The 21,931-nt window shown below is 38.6% G+C and overlaps 1 protein-coding gene across 11 annotated transcripts in view; it reads left to right on the forward strand.

Annotated features, from left to right (window-relative positions):
* LOC118446780 (nucleolysin TIAR) overlaps window positions 1–21,931 on the forward strand; it is a 383,329-nt gene that overhangs the window by 333,607 nt on the left and 27,791 nt on the right. For all 11 annotated transcript variants that reach the window (XM_035877827.2, XM_035877835.2, XM_085655600.1 and 8 more), the window contains 2 exons: window positions 14,513–14,588; window positions 18,668–18,770. In XM_035877827.2, the coding sequence (XP_035733720.1) occupies window positions 14,513–14,588; window positions 18,668–18,770 (179 nt within the window). The remainder of the gene's footprint in view (window positions 1–14,512; window positions 14,589–18,667; window positions 18,771–21,931) is intronic.

Raw genomic sequence — 21,931 nt, forward strand, 5'->3', positions numbered from 1 at the left:
TTTCGTTGTGTCACATCCCCGTACCACCTTCACTTCTCTTGCTTCCGCGGCATTCACCATCTTGGATATTAAAACTGCAAAACAATCGCGATGCGGAGGTGAATAGACCGCGTTGAAGTAGTAGAACCAGACTTCGTGGAGCTGACAATCGGCAAGCCCGCGCGTATTGTCGTCGTCTATGTACTGAAAGTCATCGTAGTTGGATTCTTACGAGCAAAGAAAATCATTTCTCTCGACATGGCAGTAAAAGAGGAAAAAAGAGAATGAGAGAGAAAAAAGGGAAAGAGAGAGAGAGAGAGAGAAAGAGAGAGAGAGAGAGATATGGTACGTGATGTACTTATAATACATGTACATGTAGGGGGAAGGGAAAAAGAAAAAAAAGAAAGAAAAAAAAAAAATAAGTAAGTACGAAGTTGAAGGCTAGTTCGATGTATATTCTTACGGAAAGGGATGGGGGTAGGGGCAAGGAGAGTACATTAAGCGTTGGGGTAAATCATCGTGTAGAGTTTTAAAACCAAGCGAAGGATAATCGTTGAATATTTCATTATAAAATAACTACTGCCGGTTAAAGTTGCGTATGCTAAACTTACGCTTTTCCTAGAACGATTTTACGGCGTTTTAATTCAAGTATTTTCGTAAAAAAGGCGCGGGAACGACGTTACCCTGTCATATCGTATTTATGTTCCTCAAAATTCGGACGAGCCAAGATTTTCAAATTAAGGCCGAGTCATGGAGACGAACTTTGCATGCAAATGCGAAGCTGGAAAAGCCAACTGCCTGTGGAAACGCGATTATATCTTACTCCCTCTTGACTCTTCGACGTTAGAACGTAATGCCGTCGTAAGTTTGAAATTTCAGTCATACCGACCGAACGTGGTCTTGCATAAGTTATCGACCGTAATTGACGAGAATCCGATGTGGAAATTTCGGGACGTCGGTACGTTTTTGGATCCCCGATCGATTGGAAACTTTCGGACAGGAAAGTTTCGCTACGGCTAAATACTCCGACTTATTTTCTCTCTTTCTCTCTCTCTCTCTCTCTCTCTCTCTCTCTCTCTCTCTCTCTCTCTCTCTCTCTCTAGCTCTCAATCTTTTTTCTCTCTCTCATGACTCGTTTCCTTCCCATTCGAAACTTTTCTTCATCGTGAAAAATCCGGAAAAGCCGTGTTTTTTCCGATATTCCGAGGATTCCGTTTCACAAACGGAACTTTATGGCTACTACTTTTTTTTCCTTCTTCTTATCGATCGCGATTACTTTGTTTTGATTATTTTTTCTTCGTTTATTTTTCTTCTCTCTATTCTTCTCTTTTTTTTTTTTTTTATTTATTTATTCTTTTAATATCATTGTAACAAAAATAAAAGATACGAGCATCATCGTTTAGAATCATTTTAAGTGTCGTCGTAAAATTTTATTAACGGTCTCGATAATCGTCAAAATGAAGGACAATTGTCCTTTCGAAATTCTGTCCTCCACTCGTATAAAGATATTGCTGAAATCGTAACGATTTTATCGATGCCGGGGGATTATATATAAGAACGTTTTCAAATGCAATCTCGATGAAAAAGATCAGTTTCGGCTCTGTTCCCAAACGAGAGAAAAGGGGAAAAGAGCCGAAGGAAGATGCGATTGGGACGAAAGCAGAGACCGTGTTGACTATTCAATTGCTCAAGCGCTTCTCCGTGGCATCCTCATTAAAAATAATCGATATCTCAATATTAACAAATGGCCTCGCGTTTTTACGTATTGCCTCGCTCTTTCTTTCCCCTTTCCCCCCTTCCCTTCTCTCTCTTAATCTATCTGTCTCGCTCTTGAAAATCAATAAACCGCATTCAGCCGCACGACACCTTCGAATTACACGAGATCCTTTTCACAATGATATCTCCTCGTGTTAAAATATTCAATCGCAAACGAACTCGATCGATAGTTACAAAAGTAAATTTATTGATTCGACAGGAAAAACAATGTAGATATCTACAGATAATCATTTCTAGGGCTAAATAATTTTATTACATTTTTCTTTCTATTTTCAAGCTATTCGTATCAGTATACCATATTGAAAAAAAGAAATTCATCGATCGATTAAACGAGAAAAAAAAACTCCAAAGTCTAGATATTCTTCGTTGACTTTACAACTTTTAAATGAAATACTACAAAGAAAAAGGACGCATAAATTAATTCATTCGCTCGACGGGAAGAAAAAGAGAAATAAAGATGGCTGACGCCCAAACGACCATGGTTTCGATGGTAAATGGGAAATGGTGGTGATCGTATGACGTCGCAAACGATTCGAGAATCGAAAAGACATGAGAAAAAGAAAGAAAAAGAAAGAAAGAGAGAAAGAGAGAGAGAGACAAACAGACAAACGATGGTCGAGCCGGACTCGTTGGCTTCCAGGCAACCCATAAACCTTTCCCCACGTAATCTAGATAGCTCTATAGATTTCTAATAAAATAACGCATTAAATCAGCCACGTACCGACTGATTGGCCAACCCAAAACGAAATCGGCATAGATCCGACGTCCAGACGCATATCCATCGTGATTGAATAGCGACATTTATTATCGTCGATCGAAGATTATTAAATATCGGAACTGTCCGTCTATATGCGAGCAAAAGGTCTTATTGGTATTAGCAGCTACATAGATCCATTCGTAGGAATTTCATCGTCGATAAAAACAGAAACGATACAGACAAATGGAAGTAGAAAAGATGGATTTTAGGTTTAGGAATGATTACGTTATTGGTAAAAGAAATGTTTGTCGAAAGATTCTCGAGTAAAGGAAAAGAGGAGAAGAAAAGAAGTATCAGCTTTTCTATCTGACAATCGAGTATAACTTCAAATAAAATCCCTGACACTCGTGAACAATGTTAGACGTCATTGTTCGTCTAGATTCAGCTTTACCAGACGATAAATTTTCTTCTCGATTTCGCAAATCCCTCAATCGCGTTTGAGAGAAGAATTTCGACTATTTTTCTTGATCTTTTCGTAAAACGAAACGACGTAAGTCCTATTCGTTGAAGTCGAAGTCGAAGCCGAAGTTGAAGTCCAAGCACGCGTATAAAAAGACGTGCTTTCTTGAACAGTAGTAGCCCGGATAATTCGTGACATTCGATGTCCAGAGAATTGTCGTACATACATAGATAGGTAAGTACATGTCCTGGTTGGTACAGATCGCTCGAAGGGGCACGTCGTCCTCGATAGAAAGTGGATAAAGAGCTGGACCCGAGAAGAAGGAGTGAGCAAGCGAGAGAACGAGAGAGCGAGCGAGCGAGCGAGCGGAATAAATTCTTGTATCAAGATTCAAATAAATGCATTCGAAACCGCGAGCAAAGTTGTATCCCACGGGAAGGTATAGGTACGGTTGGTAATACCAGGACACGTATCTCCAGTTTTCCTCTTCTCTGCCCTTTTCTTCTTCCAACGTTTCTCGGCCGACCACACCGATTCCAACTGAATTTGCTAAAACTATTTCGATCGTATGTTCTTCTCCCTCACGGCATTAGGTATACCGTAAGAACGAATAAACGGTGGGGAACTATTAAATAGAAGAAGCACTTTCCCGATTTCTTACAATTTCTTTCAATATGTTTATCTCGTCTTCGAGTATATTGACTGTGTATCTTTATATATATTTCTTTTTTTTTTTTACAAAAGAGAAGAATTATTTTAAATGTATCATTTGAAGACTTTTAATGGTCTAATGGTGATTAAAGAGAAGTTTCGAATTTGGTCATTTTTAATTTCCGAGAAATTCCCTAGAAAGAAGAAGGAGTCGAAAACTGTTCGCCTTTTACTTCTTTGCCAAAAGCAAACAGGCGATAACTAGAGAAGTTGTTGCCAAGTTAAATAGTCGGACGTCTCGAGAGGCGCGAACCTCTGTAAAACAAATAAAAATTACATAATATTTGCATCGAAAGAGATGGGGAAGGGAAAGGGCAGATCTTAAAGAAAGTCCGTTTCCGTTAAAAAAAGTTCTTCTCCTTGGCTACGCGAGTAAAATTCGTTCGGTTGTGTCTCCCCGAAGAAAACTAGAGTAAGATAGAGAGAAGGAGAAAGAAAAATGAAAAGAGTGTGGAATCAAATTCCAATATTTGAATGGAAGCAGTAAACATTACTGCTCGCTCAGAAATTTTATCGTTGGCCCTGGGAAAGATCGCAGTTCGACATTACCCTCGAACCAACACGCTTCTTTTCACTCGTCAGGCGTCGAAAAAGGTTCTCGATTCGGCTAGGGCACCTTCTCGCTCGATCTAGCACAATTTCAGTTGACGTAACTTCAAAGCCGCTTAATCCTCTTAACGAAGCCATATCGAGGACCGAACTGGTGAAGGAGGAAGGGGGGCGGAGCACACGAGCTTTCGTCTCGTTTCGTCTCTTCTCTTCTCTTCTCTTCTCTCTGTTCTCTTTCTTAACCCTATGTTATATCGCAACTCTAACGCGAGAATTAACCTTAAGGGCGAAGACCGAAAATTTCAATCGACATGTTCAATTTTTTAAAACAAAACTTTAGAACTATCTAAAGTTCTAAGGAAAAGCAGAAGATTTTAACATCTTGCGAATTTTTTTATGATCTCTTTATGTTATGAATAGATAACAATGTTACCGCCATGAGTAATATAAAAATGACAAGTATTTCTCCTGTCACTTTCTTTCTTTCTTTCTTTCTTTCTTTCTTTCTTTCTTTCTTTTTTTCTTTCTTTCTTTCTTTCTTTATTTCTTTCTACCTTTTCTTTTTTCTTACATTATTTTTCTTTTCTTTCATTTTATCACGCCGAGTACATGTTAATTTATTCGCAGATTTAGTTCCTTTCCACTTAAAGTCTCCCATATTTTCTCACGATCCCAAAGGACCCTTTCCTTCGTCGTATACATTTCCCGCTTTTTCATGACGACGTTCGTGGAAGCGTCGGATTCTCGAGGAGGTTAAAGAAGAGGGAGAAATGGAGATATAGAGGGGCTGTGAGCTAGAGTTAAAGAACATACTCGACATTTACAATTCGGTTGGAAGTTTCGCTGGAATCGAAAAGGACAAGAAGAAGAAGAAGAAGAAGAAGAAGAAGAAGTAAAAGTAAAAGAAAAAGAAAAAGAAAAAAAAAAGAAGAAGAAAAAGAATAAGAGGCAGACACACCGCCATCATTGCCGAACGACGTGGTGCTTTATTATCATATGTTTTTACTCGCCACTTCTATCGAGAATATTCTCCCATGCTTTTATTCACGGATGGAATTCTCCTTTCCCATTCGTCGCTTTTATTCTTCCTTTCTTCTTCCTTTCTCCTCTATTCTCCTCCCACCATTCTTTTTATCCCCCTTACATTCCCCTTTTCTTCTTTCAACTACCGTTCTCTTTTCTTTCTTCGAGCGACCCGTTTAACCCGCGCACACGTACAGAGAGTTGTATTCGTTTGCCGAAGGATTACCTGCATCAACGCGAGCCTGCTGTAAGATCGATAAAAGGGTGGCGAAATCTTTGGAGAGTAACTCAATCGAAATGTAACTCGTTCCTTTTCACTCTTTCTTTCTTTTCTCTCTTTCTCTCTCTCTCTCTCTCTCTCTCTCTCTCTCTTTCTTCTGTATTATACTTTGGAATTGATTTTAATGGCGTTACATCTACGGAAATATAAAATCAAATATTTTATCGATGATTTTAAGGGTAACTTTTTATCTTGATTAATTCTTCACGATATTTCTATACCCTTTATAATCCTTCAATTTCTTCTCAAAATTTGAACATTACAAAATTGAAACAACAGCGTATATCACTGTTCGTCAGAAATATTTCAAAGCACATTTGTCTATAGGAAATTAATGAGCCGTAGGGAAATTGATCAATTTGAAATGACTAATATCATAATACGATTTTACAATTGATCGACAGGATGACACAAGAGATTCGTTGGTATTAAGTCGACAGAAGCATATACGATATCTTTCAATAACAGATCAATCGTATTATAATTTATAAGATGTCATTTGATCTTAGTAACGTTTTAGTTGGATCATGTCAAACAAAATATCTATCGTGAATCGAATTAATAATAATATTGAAATGACTTTCGTTTCTTTTTCGTTTTCATAAACGCAAATACAAAAAGAAAAAAAAAGATAAAAAGAAAAAAAGAAATAGAAATAAATGAAAAAATAAAAAAGAAATAAATAAAATTCGCTTAGACAAAAGAATATGCGTGTAAACAAAAGCTTTTACTTCGCACCTGTCGACGGAAGATAAACCTACTAAAAAGTCAGCATTTTTTGTCTGGCAAAAAAAGAGATGACCGTCGAGCTGGCATTTTCATTTCGATACACGCAGAATAATTCACTTTATCAGCGGGATATCATAAAACGAGATAGATCCGAAACGAGTCCGTAGGCAAATTTGAAAATTTCGATCTCGCGCTACGTCAACGCATCGATCTCGAATTAACAAGTGTAGTAGTATGGTAGAAGGAGAGGTAGAGAAAAGGTAGGGTGGGTACTAAAGTGGAAAGGGTCGAACGTTGTATCATGAGCCGATAATAGACGACAGCGTCGAGCGTCATTACAAAACACGATGCGCTTAGACCCGATTGAGGGAATACGAAAGAGAGAAAGAGAGAGGGATAGAGAGATGAAGAGAGAAAGAGGGATGGGGTTAGAGGTACAGTGGTCGTAACATTCCCCGCGTATCACGCATGGTGCATGGACGGAACGTTCGTAAATAACCGATACCTGGCGATTCGCCCGAACGAAATCGGCAATCGGCACGGTGAAACTTCGGTCTCGGAAAATACCACTAGCTCGAACAGTATAATCAGCCGAGAGTGTTATCGCTTTTGCTCGACCAATGGCCGAGCACGTATCATTGTCATTGCGTTGCCTTTTGTGCGGCCATCACGAGAGAGAGAGAGAGAGAGAGAGAGATAGAAATAGAGAGGACAGAGGGAACAATAAATATGTTATTAAAATTAGCATAACCCATTTTACCATGGGAGCAAAACGGCACATTTTGCAGTTAATTTTCCAGTTATCTAGATAATAATCTCGCCTATGTGCCACGCTGAATTGACCTTTTATAGGAGCTTGAATGTTAGTGACGTTAGTAATAATGATTATAGTAGTAATAATAATAATAAAAGTAATAATAGTAGTAATAGTAATAGTAGTATATTATATAATAATAATAGTAGTAGTAGTAGTGGTTGTATTAATAGTAGAAATAGTAATAGTAAGTAATAGTAATAGTAGTAGTAATAATAGTAAGTAATAACAGTAGTAATAGTAATGGTAGTAGTAGTAATAGTAATAGTAAGTAATAGCGGTGGTAATAGTAGTAGTAGTAGTAGTAGTAATAGTAGGTAATAGTGGTAGTAATAGTAGTGGTAGTAGTAATAGTAATAGTAGGTAATAGTGATAGTAATAGTAGTGGTAGTAGTAATAGTAATAGTAGGTAATAGTGGTAGTAATAGTAGTGGTAATAGTAATAGTAGGTAATAGTGGTAGTAATAGTAGTGGTAGTAGTAATAGTAATAGTAGTAGTAATAGCAGTAGTGATCGATTAGAAAAAGAAGATGAAAACGTTTAAGTTCGATCAAATACGATAAGTGGAACGAGAACGTGCGGTAAAAAGGGGAAGGGAAAAGAGAAGGTAAAGGTGTTCGCTGTTGATCCCGCGTGCCATCATAACGCCACGTAACATTAATAAGCGGTTTACACGACGAAAATACGAACCGACCGGGAACGAGTTTGGAAGGAACACCGAGAAAACGCGTTATCACGATAACCCGTTTCATTTATCGGCCTCGATCTCGAAATCGAAATCCTCTCTCGAATCTTTGAGAGCACCAGCAGCAGTAGCAATAGCAATAGCACAAGGTTACTAGCAGAGAGAGAGAGAGAGAAAGAGAGAGAGAGAGAGAGGTAAGGTAGAGTTAGAGAGTGAAAAGGAAGGGTGGAATCTTGCGATTTCGCTATTGCCACGTAACCACCACCGCCAACCACTACCAACCACCCTCTTTTCCTTCTTCTCCTTCCTTCCTTCCTTCCTTCCTTCCTTCCTTCCTTCCTTCTCCCTTACCAAGTTCCTTACAGGCAACCCTACCACTAAGACCCACCCCATCGACAATTAGTTCGCGCGCCCGGCAGTGAGTGCACTTAGCGAAAAGTAAGCAAACTCAACCCTCCTTGCACTCCTCCTTTGCTCTCTTTCTTCCTTCTCTTTCTCTCTCTCTCTCTTTTTTTTCTCTTTCTCTTTCTACATCTTATGTATATGTGTGTGTGTATATATATTTCCACATATACAGATACACATAGGTATAATACCAACTCAAATTTCCTCACCAAAATAATTTCTACGATCATGGCAAAGTTCGATTTAGATAGTTGACGCCAACTTGTCCAGACGACAACAACTATCATACGTATATTGAAATTTTCATATCGATACTCTTTCATTCGATATGACTCACCGATATATCGGTAGATCGCGTGTGCGAAAATACCTACTACACATCTATCTATCCGTCTGTCGACGTCGTTGTCGTCACCGTCGCCGTTAGAACGGCTATCGTAAAAATACACTCGTGTACGTGAGCCGGAAGATGAAAATATCAAATCGATGAAAAATATATACACTATGTAGGATACGTTGATACGTGGGAAGAAAAGAACCATCTATATCAGTTGTTTCGTTTCATCATGGTTTATCATTTTGACAATGAGTCTTCTTAGCAATTTCGTATCGCATACACGTGAGTGCAAATACACCATTCTCTTTAGATACCAAAAAGAAAAAAAAAGATAACAAGGACAGAGAACAGCGACTACGGCATGATGTGCGATCAAACGAAACGAGGGAAGTGACACCCTGCCCAAGTTGTTACTTACTAGATTGATGAAGCTCACACTCTAAGACCATTCATTCCATCCCATCTTCTTTTTTTTCTGTTTTTCCTTCTTTCTCTTTTCTCTCCTCCTCTTTTTCTTCTTCTTCGTCTTCTTTCTTCCTTCATCCAAGACGATATTCTTCAATCTTTCTACTTACATGATCACGTTTACCTGAGCGATCGTATACTACCAATGAGGCCGGCTACAAAGATTTTCACGCTGACGCGCCCCTTTTTTCGCCATTTCGTAATTAATGAGCCGTTCGGAGTTTTCTAGCTGATAGACGAAAAACGATCCGTGACGTGTAGCTAATCGAGAGATAAAGGACGAAAGTTCGCATAGATGAGTGAGCGAGTGAAAGAGTGAAAGAGAGAGAAAGAGAAAGAGAAAGATAGAGAGAAAGAGAGAGAGAGAGAGAGAGAGCAAAGTTTCAAGCAACGGAATCGAAGATTCATAAAAAGATTACGTTGAATTCAAAACGAAAGGAAAAAAGAGATCTCAGGAATGGATTTAAGATAATAAGTAATTCTCTTCTACCTTGATTAATCGATTTGTTCGTTACATTGCAACGTGATAATATTGACATTAAAATATATTAACATTTGGTCATTTCTACTTATTGCACATAAGAAAATCGATTTAAGTTTTATGACGTTTTGAAAGTTAGTTTAGTGCCTCTACAAAGCTCGCTACTCAAAGGTTAAAACTCAGTGCTTAAAGGGTTAATTAAACGTATACTTCAACAGAAATACTCAAATACGCGTAGACCGTTCCCAATTAGGTTCCTCTAATTGCTCGCGAGGATAACGAGCTCGCGAGATACGCCTCGACCGTAACGAAGCCATGGATTCAGAGTAAGAGACGCGCGTTCGGGCCGAGCTCAAAATTGAAAAATCTGAAAAAAAGAACATTCTACGGTATCCACCTACGTCATGCTCGCACAGCAGAAAGACAGAGAGAAAGAGAGAGAGAGAGACAGAGACAGAGATAGAGATAGATAGATAGATAGAGAAAAAGAGAGAAAGAGAGAGAAAGAGAGAGAGAGAGAAATAGAAAGCACTTTCGAAATTTCGAAACGAACGGACAGGGAAACGGCATCGCTGTCTCTCTTCTCTACAAGCACGGCAATTTGGATCATCGACGCGTACCTCTCTTTTCATTCTCACGTCCATCGTGAGCGCGGACGTGTGCACGCCTGGCAATAAATCCAGACTTACTCTTCATCCTATCTCTCGGCTTTGTCGTGTGCTCGCGCCACGGGAACTCCGGGACAGGCATTGTCGCGGTTATATCGACGTCGAGGAAGAACGGAAAAAAATGTGAAAGAGAGAAAAAGAGAGAGAGAGAGAGAGAGAGAGAGAAAGATAAAAAACGTGTCATGGGGCGGTTCTCGATGGAAGCTGAATTAAATTCTGAGATTTATCGCGTCAATAACCGTGCATTAATTTACGATTTTTCGAGGGGCTGCACGTGGTGAGAAATAGAACGAAAGAGAGTATAGAAAAAGAGAGACAGAGTGAGAGAGTAGAAGAGGGTGGTTACACGACGCGTAAATTCACGACACGCCGTAACTGCGATTGTTTCGCCTTTCGTGGCGAGATATAGCACTAGGAAAACGAACGAGGAGTGGTGGTATAGATGGATGAAAGAAGAGTGGGAGAATTTTGTTGGAGGAACGCTTGAAGACACGCAATAAGAACACATGGCCGCATAACGCATACCTATACGCGTTCGCACGCGATGAGGCACTCATGAGGGTGGCTTGAAGGGGTGGCTTTGCTATAGGCTGCCGCGGTTACTTGCTCGTATCACACTTTCTGTCTCTCTCTCTCTCTCTCTCTCTCTTTCTCTCTCTCTCTCTTTCTCTCTCTCTCTCTCTCTTTCTCCCTCTCTTTCCTTCCCCTCTTCATTCTCTCAGCCTTGCTCTTTCGTTCTACTACGACAGTATTCGTGCACGTGTTCCGTCTCTAGATATATATATACACATACATACATACACATATACATACACTTATATATAGACATACCTATATATATATGTGTGTGTGTGTATGTAAGTGTATGTGGAACGATGCGAGACGACCCTAAGTGTGGGCAACGACATATGCGACTGGCGTGTTCCACATCTAACTTGTATTGACCATTACTCAACGTTCCGTGTTCGTAAGTTGTGTGGCAACCGCTGCCATTCACCGAAAGTCGACGACGTTAACGGAAGCGGCTTGCCGAGCCGCGAAATCTATGGGAAAAACTTAATGTTGAACTTCTTGAAAATAAAAGGAGAAAAGTAAAAATGAAAAAATTAAATTGCTCATTGGTTAAGCTTAATGTGTATATATATATATATATATATATATATATATATATATATATATATATATATATATTATATACTTTACTACTTCTATTTTTGGTTTTCTCTTTAATAAAAATAAATTCCTTCCTATATCGAATAATTATCGAAAATCTCGTAAGATTAGGGAAAATTTGTAAGATAAATTACTCTTTAAAATTCTTCCTTAGTATAGATTAATTATCATGATCTTTAATACGCTTGATTTTTTTAAGGTAACGATTAGCAGCAGAAAGATATCCTCGATTTTTCTCGTCTCTTTCATATTCTCTGTTCGTTAATGACGACAGACGCGTTAATAAAAGATGCGTTCATTAATGACGATGGATTAATTACAGCGACATGCTCGGTGCATGAAAAAGGCGTCGAGTTTCTCTGATCCTTTTTTTCTTCTCTTTTTTATACGCCTAGAGATACATATACATACAGGTAATAGTAGTATATAGAGTAGATACATAGGGATAGGGACGAACATCGAGATTTTTCATGGTACGCCGTGGGACCGCAATTTCAGGAAATCTTCGGATTGCACAGGCGGAAGAAAAGTCTTTTATCCGGCTCTTCAAGATTTCCCTTCGTTTTCATTATTTTTTCTTTTTTATCTCTCTCTCTCTCTTTCTCTCTTTCTCTCTCTCTCTCTATCTCTCTCTTTCTCTCTTTCTCAACTACTAACGCCTTCCTTCGCTTTTTCTGCTTTTACACATACATACACATACACATACATACACTCTCGATGGTAATTTCTCTTTCTCCTTCTTCTCTTCTACTTTCTTCAACTCTTCCTTCCTTCTTTCCTTCTATTTCTCTCTTTCTCTCACACCCTCGTCTTCCAGTTACCAGCAGCCATTTCCCTTTTACGATTTCATTCGCGCACAGTACGGAAAATAATATTTACCAGGCTTTTTAAGTCTAACGCGTTAAATCGCGGTGCCACGGATTACACGTTTAACGACTTTTCTCTTTTCCGTAACGCGGAAAGAGAGCGAGTCTTTTCATTTCAAAACGGAGAGACCAGTCTCCACAGAAAGGAGCTACAGACGGGAAAGTAGTGCGATTGAGTGTAAGAGAGTGAGAGAGAGAGAGAGAGAGAGAGAGAGAGAGAGAGAGAGAGAGAGAGAGAGAGAGAGAGAGAGAGATAGAAAGGGTACGAAAAAGAGTTGAGGAAAAAGAGTATGCACGACTTTAATCCCTTTGATTCTTTTCGCAAAACGAATGCCTATGATCTAACGTGTGTTTTGCGAATGCTTTCAGCCGATAGGCACTCCAGTCGTCGACCTCTTTTTATTTCAGTCATGAAAAAAGAATTATTTTACAAATTGCGAGCTTCGAAGCACAAAGTTCGCTAATATCCTCGAAAGTAAAATGTTTATAAAAAAAAAAAAAAAAAAAAAAAAAAAAAAAATAGGAAAACGAATAACGAAGAACCCTCCAAGTAGTTCCTTCAAAATATTTTGAGAGTTACTACTTTCCCCATCTTATCATCAATGTATATTAAAACACTCGAATCACTTAAGTGTAATCCTTGGGAGATAAAAATATCTATCGAGAAAACATACAGATTATTATCCTTATTGTTATTTTTCTCTCGCAGGTGCATCGTACATATAAAAATTTTCTAATCGATTCCGACGATTAAGCTAAAAGATCGAATCTTTCAAAGTTTATATCTTCCAAACGAAACAAAGATTCTTCAGGAACACGAAGGAAAATGTATTTTGGAAAATGTGAGAAGATCAATTCTTTCATTATTATTATATAAATTTTTCAGTTTTTCTTATTTCTATATACATTAACAATATATTACAACATATATATATATTATATACATATATATTACAACAAGTATTTCTTGACACTGAGATTGATACAAAAATTATTTTATTTTTCGATGGAAAATCTACTAAAAACATATGGTACAAATGATAAGTCATCTTTTAAAAACTCCTAATCTCCGTTACTAGATACTTGGATGCGGGAAATACAAAAAGACCAAAAGAAATGGTAGGAGAAAGAAAGAAAAAGAGAGGGAGAGAGAGAGAGAGAGAGAGAAAGCGAGAGAGAAGAAACGTGCACGATTTCAAAAATTTTATTCGCATCGCATGCCAGGCTCCACCGGTCGAAAGAATATTTTATTTAAGCTTCCTGCTATACCTCCAAAACGGCCCTCTGACCACGAGATACACCTCAAGCCTCAGGGTATTCCTAATTTTCTCTGGCAGACACCGCTGGAATCTTAATTATGAGGAAGAATTCATGGAAGTCCAAACCAGGCTTACTCCCTTCTCTATCTATTTCTCTTTCTATCTCGCTTTCTCTTTCTTTCTTTCTCTCTCTTTCTCTCTCCCTCTCTCTTCCCCTTTCTCTCGGTCTTTCACATAAGTACGCAATGCTTTTCTTTCAAATATGAATACTTCTAAATTCTTTGACGTATTTCGAGAAAATCAAGAATCGTATTTTCGAGGATCGTCCCTTTGGTACGTAAGGGATACGTTACTTATGAAATTTCTTTGATATATGTATGCATCTGTATATCTCCGTAATAATATTCCGCAAGTAGGGGGTCATATAGCCTCAGAATACGTGCGATGCATGCTTCCAACAGTCAGCTGATTCAAGAGACACGTTCCTTAAAGAAAAGGAACTGGAAATAGGTCGATTCATTATTCTATCAAAATCTATGTTATATATATATATATATATAAACCTTTCTTCTTCTATATATATATATATATAGCATAGATTTTTACTTCGTTTACTTTGTATTTATTTGATCGATTAAAGTACATATTCCATAAAAGTAAATGTCCAGGGATATTTACTAATAAAGAAAAAAAAAATTTACAAGAGAAGACCCATCGCTTAATAGCAACGTTACTTCAACGTCGCTTACATTTCTAAGAAAAACATGAGTTTAGAAGACGAAAAAGCTAGAAATGGTAGGAACGAAGTAACACATTCTTTTACTTGTATACTTAGAGCGTATTTGTTTTATACTCGTACCTTCCGAGGGCTGTTAGCCTTCTACGTCGTTGGACGAACGACCAAAGCTAAAACTTACTTGTTCCTCGTTCTACTTTTTTGTCCTTTTCCTTTTTTTCTCATCTTCTTCATCTTTTTTTCTTAGTCTCACTTTTTTTTTCACGTCGGCAAAATGGCCTTAACGAAACGCAATATAAAACTTAATGCCATTGTCTCGTTTTACCACGAGCTAATGTTTAATCGTAATCATCGTTCGTAACTTTCTTTTTTTTTTCCTTTTAATCTTTACTAACATAATTATTTTCTTAATGTTACAGAGATTGCAGAGTCGTCAGAGATCCACAAACCTTCAAGTCTAAAGGCTATGGATTCGTGTCCTTTGTCAAAAAAGCGGTAAGCGATATTTTTCTTTTTAGAAAAAAAAAAAAGAAAAAAAAGAAAAAGAATGTTAGCACCGGTCTAAACTTTACCACTGTAACCACCACTCATTTTTTTTTCTTTATTAATCAAAAACTTTTGGCAAAGATTAACTTCTTCCTATTAGAAGAACTCGTTGCCGAGATAATGAGCGAACTTGAACAAAAGAACAGAGCCTCGGCAACGATCGTAAACGTAGGACTTTACATAGATAGACTCTTCTTCTAAACAAACTTATCTATCGATCATCGTTTCGAATGCACACATTCTCCAACAATACGTACACATACATATACATATATTCGCACAATATCATCATCGTATATGCTTGCTATGACAACATCGTTTCAATGGCGATACGGCACCTGTTCCATTTCGATGCAAACAAATGACGAAGTTTACGACGATCCATAAAGATCGAAATCGTGAGAAATTAACAGCGGCAAGTTGAAAGTTGGAACTGGTCTTTCGATGTTCAATCGATGGAAATAGTAGGGATACGAAGAGATGGTTGGCCAGAACCAGAACGTTGCTGGCGGAAGCAGCTTCAGGGTTTACAGCATCGTTCTTGGAGCAGAGAGAGAAAGAGAGAAAGAGAGAGAGAGGGAGGATGATAGCGAATGAGCAAACGAGTGAGCAAGAGAGAGTAAGTCCGAGTTTTACTGTACCCCACCAAAATCCGCGACGTAAATCACGACGAAGTTAGATGTACGGCTGAGTAAAAGAAGGCTTTCCCCCGTTTATGGCGAGGTTATTCGTCGAGGCGGCCGAACCCGGAGGTAGAACCTTCCTTCGTTTCCCCTCTGTTTTAATGTCCTATCGATCTGGACCACCGCCGGCACCTGACTCACACCCACGGTATTACTATTGCCGAAGTATAAATTTCCCGGGTGTCTCCGCTAACCTCTAGGAACACGCGAAAATTTCTCCTCCTGCTTTTCTCTTCTCTTCCTCCATCCCTCCGTTTCGAGCTCTTCTCTCTCTCTCTCTCTCTCTCTCTCTCTCTCTCTCTTTCTTTCTCTCTCTTTCTCTCTCAACCACTATATCCTTCGAGCACCGGATACACGTATCTAAATCGCGTACTCTGATCGCACAGCCAAACGACATCCCCTCCAAACTCTTTTCTGTGATCTAGTACTATACTACTACTACTATAACTACTACTACTAGTACTACTAAAACCAACAAAAATACGAATTCCTTGGTTTCTATACTGGACGCTACTCTTCTTTTCCGATAGTATCCACATTGTCTATTTCTCCCTCTTTCTTTCTTTTTAACGAACAAGATACGATATCTTTTATTTCTTTTTCTTTCTCTTCTTTCAACCTTTTTAAATTGTTGAAACGATCGAAGATTTCGTTCAATTTTCAAGAATTTTCTTCCAAAAATCTTTTCATGGATTCGATGAAGAATAGACATTTACCACGAAAGAAAATGAAAAATTCGAAAGCAACTTTTTTCTTAAAAGCCACGTAAGCCGTCATTGAGCAGTGCTCATAGCAAGCCAGCATGACTTAGTAATATATACAAAGCAGTTGGGTGTCGCTTCGGTCAGAAAGCTTTATGACTGATCGGTAATGTCTATACACAGTCGTCTTCCATATAAAGTTATAGGTTCAAGCATGAGAAAAAAGATAGCTAGAATAGTATTCGTAATTTAACAAATTCGAACTGAACGGAAATTCCAAAATGTTAAAGTGAATCATAAAAAGAGAAAAAGAGAGAAAGAGAGAGAGAGAACAATATTTATTGCTGTTATGACTGTTATCCTTATCCTTATTATATATCATATAATAAAATAGAATAAACGATAATAATTGGCAATAAAAGTAATAACATGACTATAATAAACTTAATATGGAAATATTATACGGAAAGAGAAAGAGAGAGAAAGAGAGAGAAAGAGAGAGAGAGAGAGAGAGAGAGAGAGAGAGAAAGAGAAACGACATGTTGAAGGTGGAGCACACTAAAGGAATACGGAAAGAGAAGCGAGAGGAGAACGTTGATATCGACCGGAGTTTAGAATCGGCTTAGAGCCGAGCGTTCGGTCTCGCGGTCTATCTAGGCTAACCGCGCGAATGTGCGGCATCATATCGGGAATGGAAATTCGAATCGGAAATACTTTATCCTACAGGAGCACAAATGTCGTGGGATAAGGACCGTGGAGTAGTGGAAAAGTGGTTAAGGTGCACGACTGTCGAAGAAGAAGGAACGGGAAGAAAGAGAGTGAAAGAGAAAAAGAGATAAAAGCAGAGAGGTTAAAGGTGGAAGAGGAACGAAGAGAAAACTCCCGAGTCCTTCGAATGGCGCAAACGGTGGGGAAAAGGGTGGGGGAGCTCACCACCCTCTTTTCTCCAACCACGCGTTTGCGAGAAGCTTTTCGACGGTCAACCCCTTCCGCTGGAATTTCTCAATGGCGGGAGTATTTTCAGCCATCTCTTCTCTCTCTTTCTCTCTCTCTTTCTCTTTTTCTTTCTTTCTTCTTTTCTCTGGATCTCGGCCTCTTTTTATCTCATCTTTTCTCAACTCCAAAGCTTCGTCCAAGCAGCAGTCGAATAAAATAAAGACGAGGATTATTTTTAAGTCTTTTTCTCTTTTTCTCTCTCTCTCTCTCTTTCTCTCTCTCTACCTTTCTCTATCTTTCTTACTGTTTACCATTCTCGAAAATTTTTTTTATCTTGACCTTTCTTAAACATTTGGAAAACTCAAGGATATACCGTTAGTTGTGTGTATGAGTATGTATATATATATATATATATATGTGTGTATGTGTGTGTGTGTATACTATACAGTGTTGTCTTTTTATCAAAACGAACCTTTTGTTACAAATTTATATTTACGTTTCCTCAGTTATAGTCGGACACGATTCTTTCATTTTTGTTCCATTTTCTGCCTTCTTTCTTTTTCTTTATCGAGAAAATTCTTCATAATTTTTCATTCGAATTGTACAATAGTCATCTATCAGATAGGCCAGTACATTTAAACATACACACAATCACTCATACACAAACACACACATACATAGATATATAGTTCCAAAGGTATATTGAAGCAAGGCCATGATCGTTTTGTTACCTACTTGAGAACAAATAGCCTGACCACGTGGAGGCTCGTTTTCCCTTCTATCCTTCGTCATAAAGGGTAGCGCCTTTTCTTCGAAAAGGGAATTCAAAGCAGCGATGGGAAACACAGCAGTTTGCCAAGGGCAGTTCTTGGGAAATGCGAGAAATCGGAGGTACGATTTGTCGAATGGAATTCCCTCTCGAACTAACCGTATCTTCGACTCGATCCACTTCCAGCCCTGCCATTTTCGAGGGTAAAAGAGAAGGGACGTTATGTTCTTACGATTTACTTTAGCCACTTAACGAGCTGTCCCATCAGTCCGATTTAATTTCTTCGTTCTTTGTGCGTCATCGTTTCCTTTTCTTTCTTTCTCTCTCTCTCTCTCTCTCTCTCTCTCTCTCTCTCCCCCCCGTCTCTGCCTTTCTTTCTTTTTTTCTTGCTTTCTTTATCTCTTTACTTCTCTTCGCGTACCTTAGATTCGATAGTCGTAAGAGAACATTAAAGGACGTCACTCGCGCGAAAGGTATAAACGTTAACGTTATTCCTATTTCCACGAAGAAGCCGGGACGGTAAAATTTTTCTCGATCCGCTTACGGGCGTGCTTTTCTCAAAGCAGAGCAGTAATAAATAAAAGTTACGATCGGTGTCCTGCGTACTTGGAGTTACAGCCGTTTGCCGTTGCTCGTAACGCGGCTTTACTTCTTACGTTTATTCCATTTATCCCGACCCCCTTTTGCACAGACGAATCGTTCCGTCTATCGAAAGCTGTTCTCTCTCTCTCTCTCTCTCTCTCTCTCGTTCTCTTCCTCTCTGCCTCTCTTTTTTTCTCTTTTTTTAAAACTTGTCTTTTTCAAAAGCAGCAATCTTAACCAGTCTATCTTGACTATTTCAAAGAGAAAGAAATCCTGCGTGTTAGAGTTTTCTCAATCTCGCTTTATCTTTCATTATATCGGTTGAACCATTTTACTCATTAACATTCATTGTTTCAGGAAGCGGAAATCGCCATCGGTACCATGAACGGGCAATGGCTCGGTAGCAGAAGTATTCGAACGAATTGGGCGACTCGCAAACCGCCTGCACCAAAATCTGAAGGTGAGTCAAGAACAATTGAACCTTAATCATTCTTTTTTTTAATTTATATAATCTGAAACGTAATTAGAATCTAATTAAAAACTAAATCGTATCGATCGATAGAAATCCCGAAATATTTAACTCTGTCTTATTACGATTAAGATTAATTAAAGAGGATATGATGAATGAAAGTGGAGGAAACGAACAAATAAGGGGAAGAATATTTAAAAATCTCTCTGAGTAAAAGAAGCTTCCAATTTCTTTTTAGCTAAGATAACATAAAATATCGGTCGATCAAGGAGAGATGATACTAACGATGGAGATGGAGAAATGGGGGGAGATAAGGAACGAGGGATATCCGTCAAAGGAACATCGTGTTTATCTCAAAATGCGGTTTACTTGATGTGAATACGAATCTTCGCATGGAGTTAAATTAAATATCGCGTAGCCGCGTTCACGCGGTTGCGGAAATTTCATCGACGCAACCGGAATTCGATTAGGTCGACGAAATTCTATAATTCGCGTAGAAGTGGATGCGCATGATCGAGTCTGTCGTCTAACCCCGTCTCTATCCTCATCTCTCTCCTTCTCTCTCTCTCTCTCTCTCTTTCTCTCTTTCTCTCTTTCTCTCTCAATCTTTCTCTCTTTTTCTCTCTTTTTATTTTTCTCTCTTTCATCGTTGAGAGTTCGAAAGGTTTGCTCGTTTTCCTTCTCTTTTTCTTTCTCTCTTTAATACCAGCGCGCGCACTCATAGTGTGGATCGTTCGCTCAGAAAGCTTTCACTGTGCCATTCAGGAAAGCTCGAAACGGCTTTACCACGAACGGTTACTCTGCAAAAGCGGCCTCCGCAAAGGCAGCACTCGCTGTTCGAGTGTTTGTTAATCGATATCTCGAGATGGACTCGAGAGCCTTTTTTCAAACGGCATGGGCAAAAGAGGCAAGGTACACACCGACCAACCAACCAATCGACCGACCGACCGACCGACCGACCGACCGACTGACTGGCTTTTCGATTTACAACAATCTATTACTATCGTGTTGGCTATAGTACAGCGATCGACTTTGAGAAGTCCTTTTCCTTTTATCACTAGGAACCCCTATCACTCTACGACACACGTCTCACAAAATTTCCAACTTCCCGTAGCTTGAACCTTTTTTCTCGTTTGTCGAAAGAAAGAAGAAAACCCTTTGGGAAAATCTTCTCACTCTGACTTTCAAGCATTTCGTTCCTTACCATTTAAAACTCAGTGAAACTTTAACATTTTTTAAATTATTTTTTTTTTCTTTTACTTTGTAAAATCGGTCCATTTCAAATGTTATATATTTCCCATCACGTAAAATTAATGACAATCATTGTAGAGATTTCGATGACGTTTGAATGATAATAATATTTGTCAACAATGTTAAAATAATAAAGAATGATGAACAATCAGGGAATAATCGAGTTGTAATTCAAGTAAGAGCGCTGCCATAACAACAGAAATATCTATCAATACTGTACATAGATTGGTATCATAGGTACTCTTGTTAATTATTTCGGAAAATATCAATATCAGAAATGTGTAAAATGACCTAAATCGGGATAGGTTACGTTCGAAAATTAGTATGGTTACGTTAGTATGGGAAAGGATCCTTGGAAAAGTACAAAAGCCTTAGCTAGGGAAGAAAAAGGGGTAGGGTAAGGGAACGCTAAGAATTCAATTGAAGTTATGAACTAAACGCATAATGAGCTTGAAGGTAGCACTCCGAGAGCCAAGTAAGTATTATTATATTATCATAAGCGGCTCTCCGTCGTCAGGCCACGGACCTCTCCTACCTCCGGAGAGAGTTAGCTCCGACCCCTCGACTAACTAATTTCATTCCCCAAGTCTTTAATTAGTATTCGTCGCGAAGCATCCGAACTTTTTCACTAGACTACGAGGGCAAGGAGGAAAAGAAAGAGGATGAGAGATCTTCCGCAGCCTTCGACCCCTTTCTTGGAACCGACCGACCGTTCAACTGTATTTGCATAGACCAAATTCTCAAAAGCGAAACTTCCTATTTCTTTATCAGACAGCCTCGTTTTCTTCGCCCTTAAAATTTCCTTCGAAAATCTACTTCGAAAATTTTCATCTAAAGACTAACAGAGATGTTCCTCGATCGTACGAGGAACAACGAAATATCAAATGAAATATTAAGAAAAGGATACTGAAGTAAATTACGTAAGACCGAATCTTTCTCCGACAGAAACGTCGATAATGAACAGGAACGAGCGACGTTACGTCATCCACCGGATGAAGATGTAAGAAACAACATCGTCAGTGATGGTCGATGGAAACAGTCGAAGCAGGCTCATTCTCTTTCTCTTTTTCTCTCTCTCTCTCTCTCTCTCTCTCTATCTTTCTTTCTTTTTCTCTTTCTCTTTCTCTTTCCCTCTCGCTGTTGGTGAATAGATTCGAAGAGAAGAGCAAGTTCCGAGTGCAAGTTTATCGACTATCGTTTTACTCTCCTGAATTACACGTCGGAGTTTATATGACTCCAGACTTCTTCTCTCTCTCTCTCTCTCTCCCACTCCCTCTCCCTCTTCTTTCTTCTTCTTACTTTAGTATCTCTTTCCAAGAACATCCTGGCGATTGCGCCAAGGCTCATCTACAAATCCAAAAGCCAGTGCACCATAGCCACCGCGCCAAGATTCATCTGCATATTTTGACGTAATAGGAGGAACGCGACTGCAGCGAGAGGTCTCTTGCATTATACATTCTTTAAACAAATCTCGACTCGATGTAAGCAGTCGGAAGTTGGTTTAACGCAGGAACACGATGATAATAATAAGAAGATAGGGAAGTACATTTCGTGCGAGCCAATTTCTTCGAGGGAAAGAAGAAGTTTCGATTATCTGGAAAGTGTACCGTACTCTTCTCCCTTACTCTACCTTCCTTTGTCTCTCTTTCTTTTCCTCTTTCACTTTTTTCTTTTTTTTTCTTTTCTTTTTTTTCCTTTTTTTTTTTTAATCGACTTTCCGTTAACCGTGATTATCGGAAAAAGGATAAAACTATCGCAAAAGTTAAAACATATAAATTTTCCAGTCTTTATAAATTTCTATTATAGTTTAGGCTCCGTTCTCTTTAAAGATTCACACTTTGAAAGAGTTTCAATAACTTTTATATAGAATTTTTATCATAATTTTGATAACCCAACTTTTT

This window comes from Vespa mandarinia, chromosome 3, assembly GCF_050613455.1.
Source record: "Vespa mandarinia isolate Hongniang chromosome 3, ASM5061345v1, whole genome shotgun sequence".
NCBI classification, from domain to species: domain Eukaryota; kingdom Metazoa; phylum Arthropoda; class Insecta; order Hymenoptera; family Vespidae; genus Vespa; species Vespa mandarinia.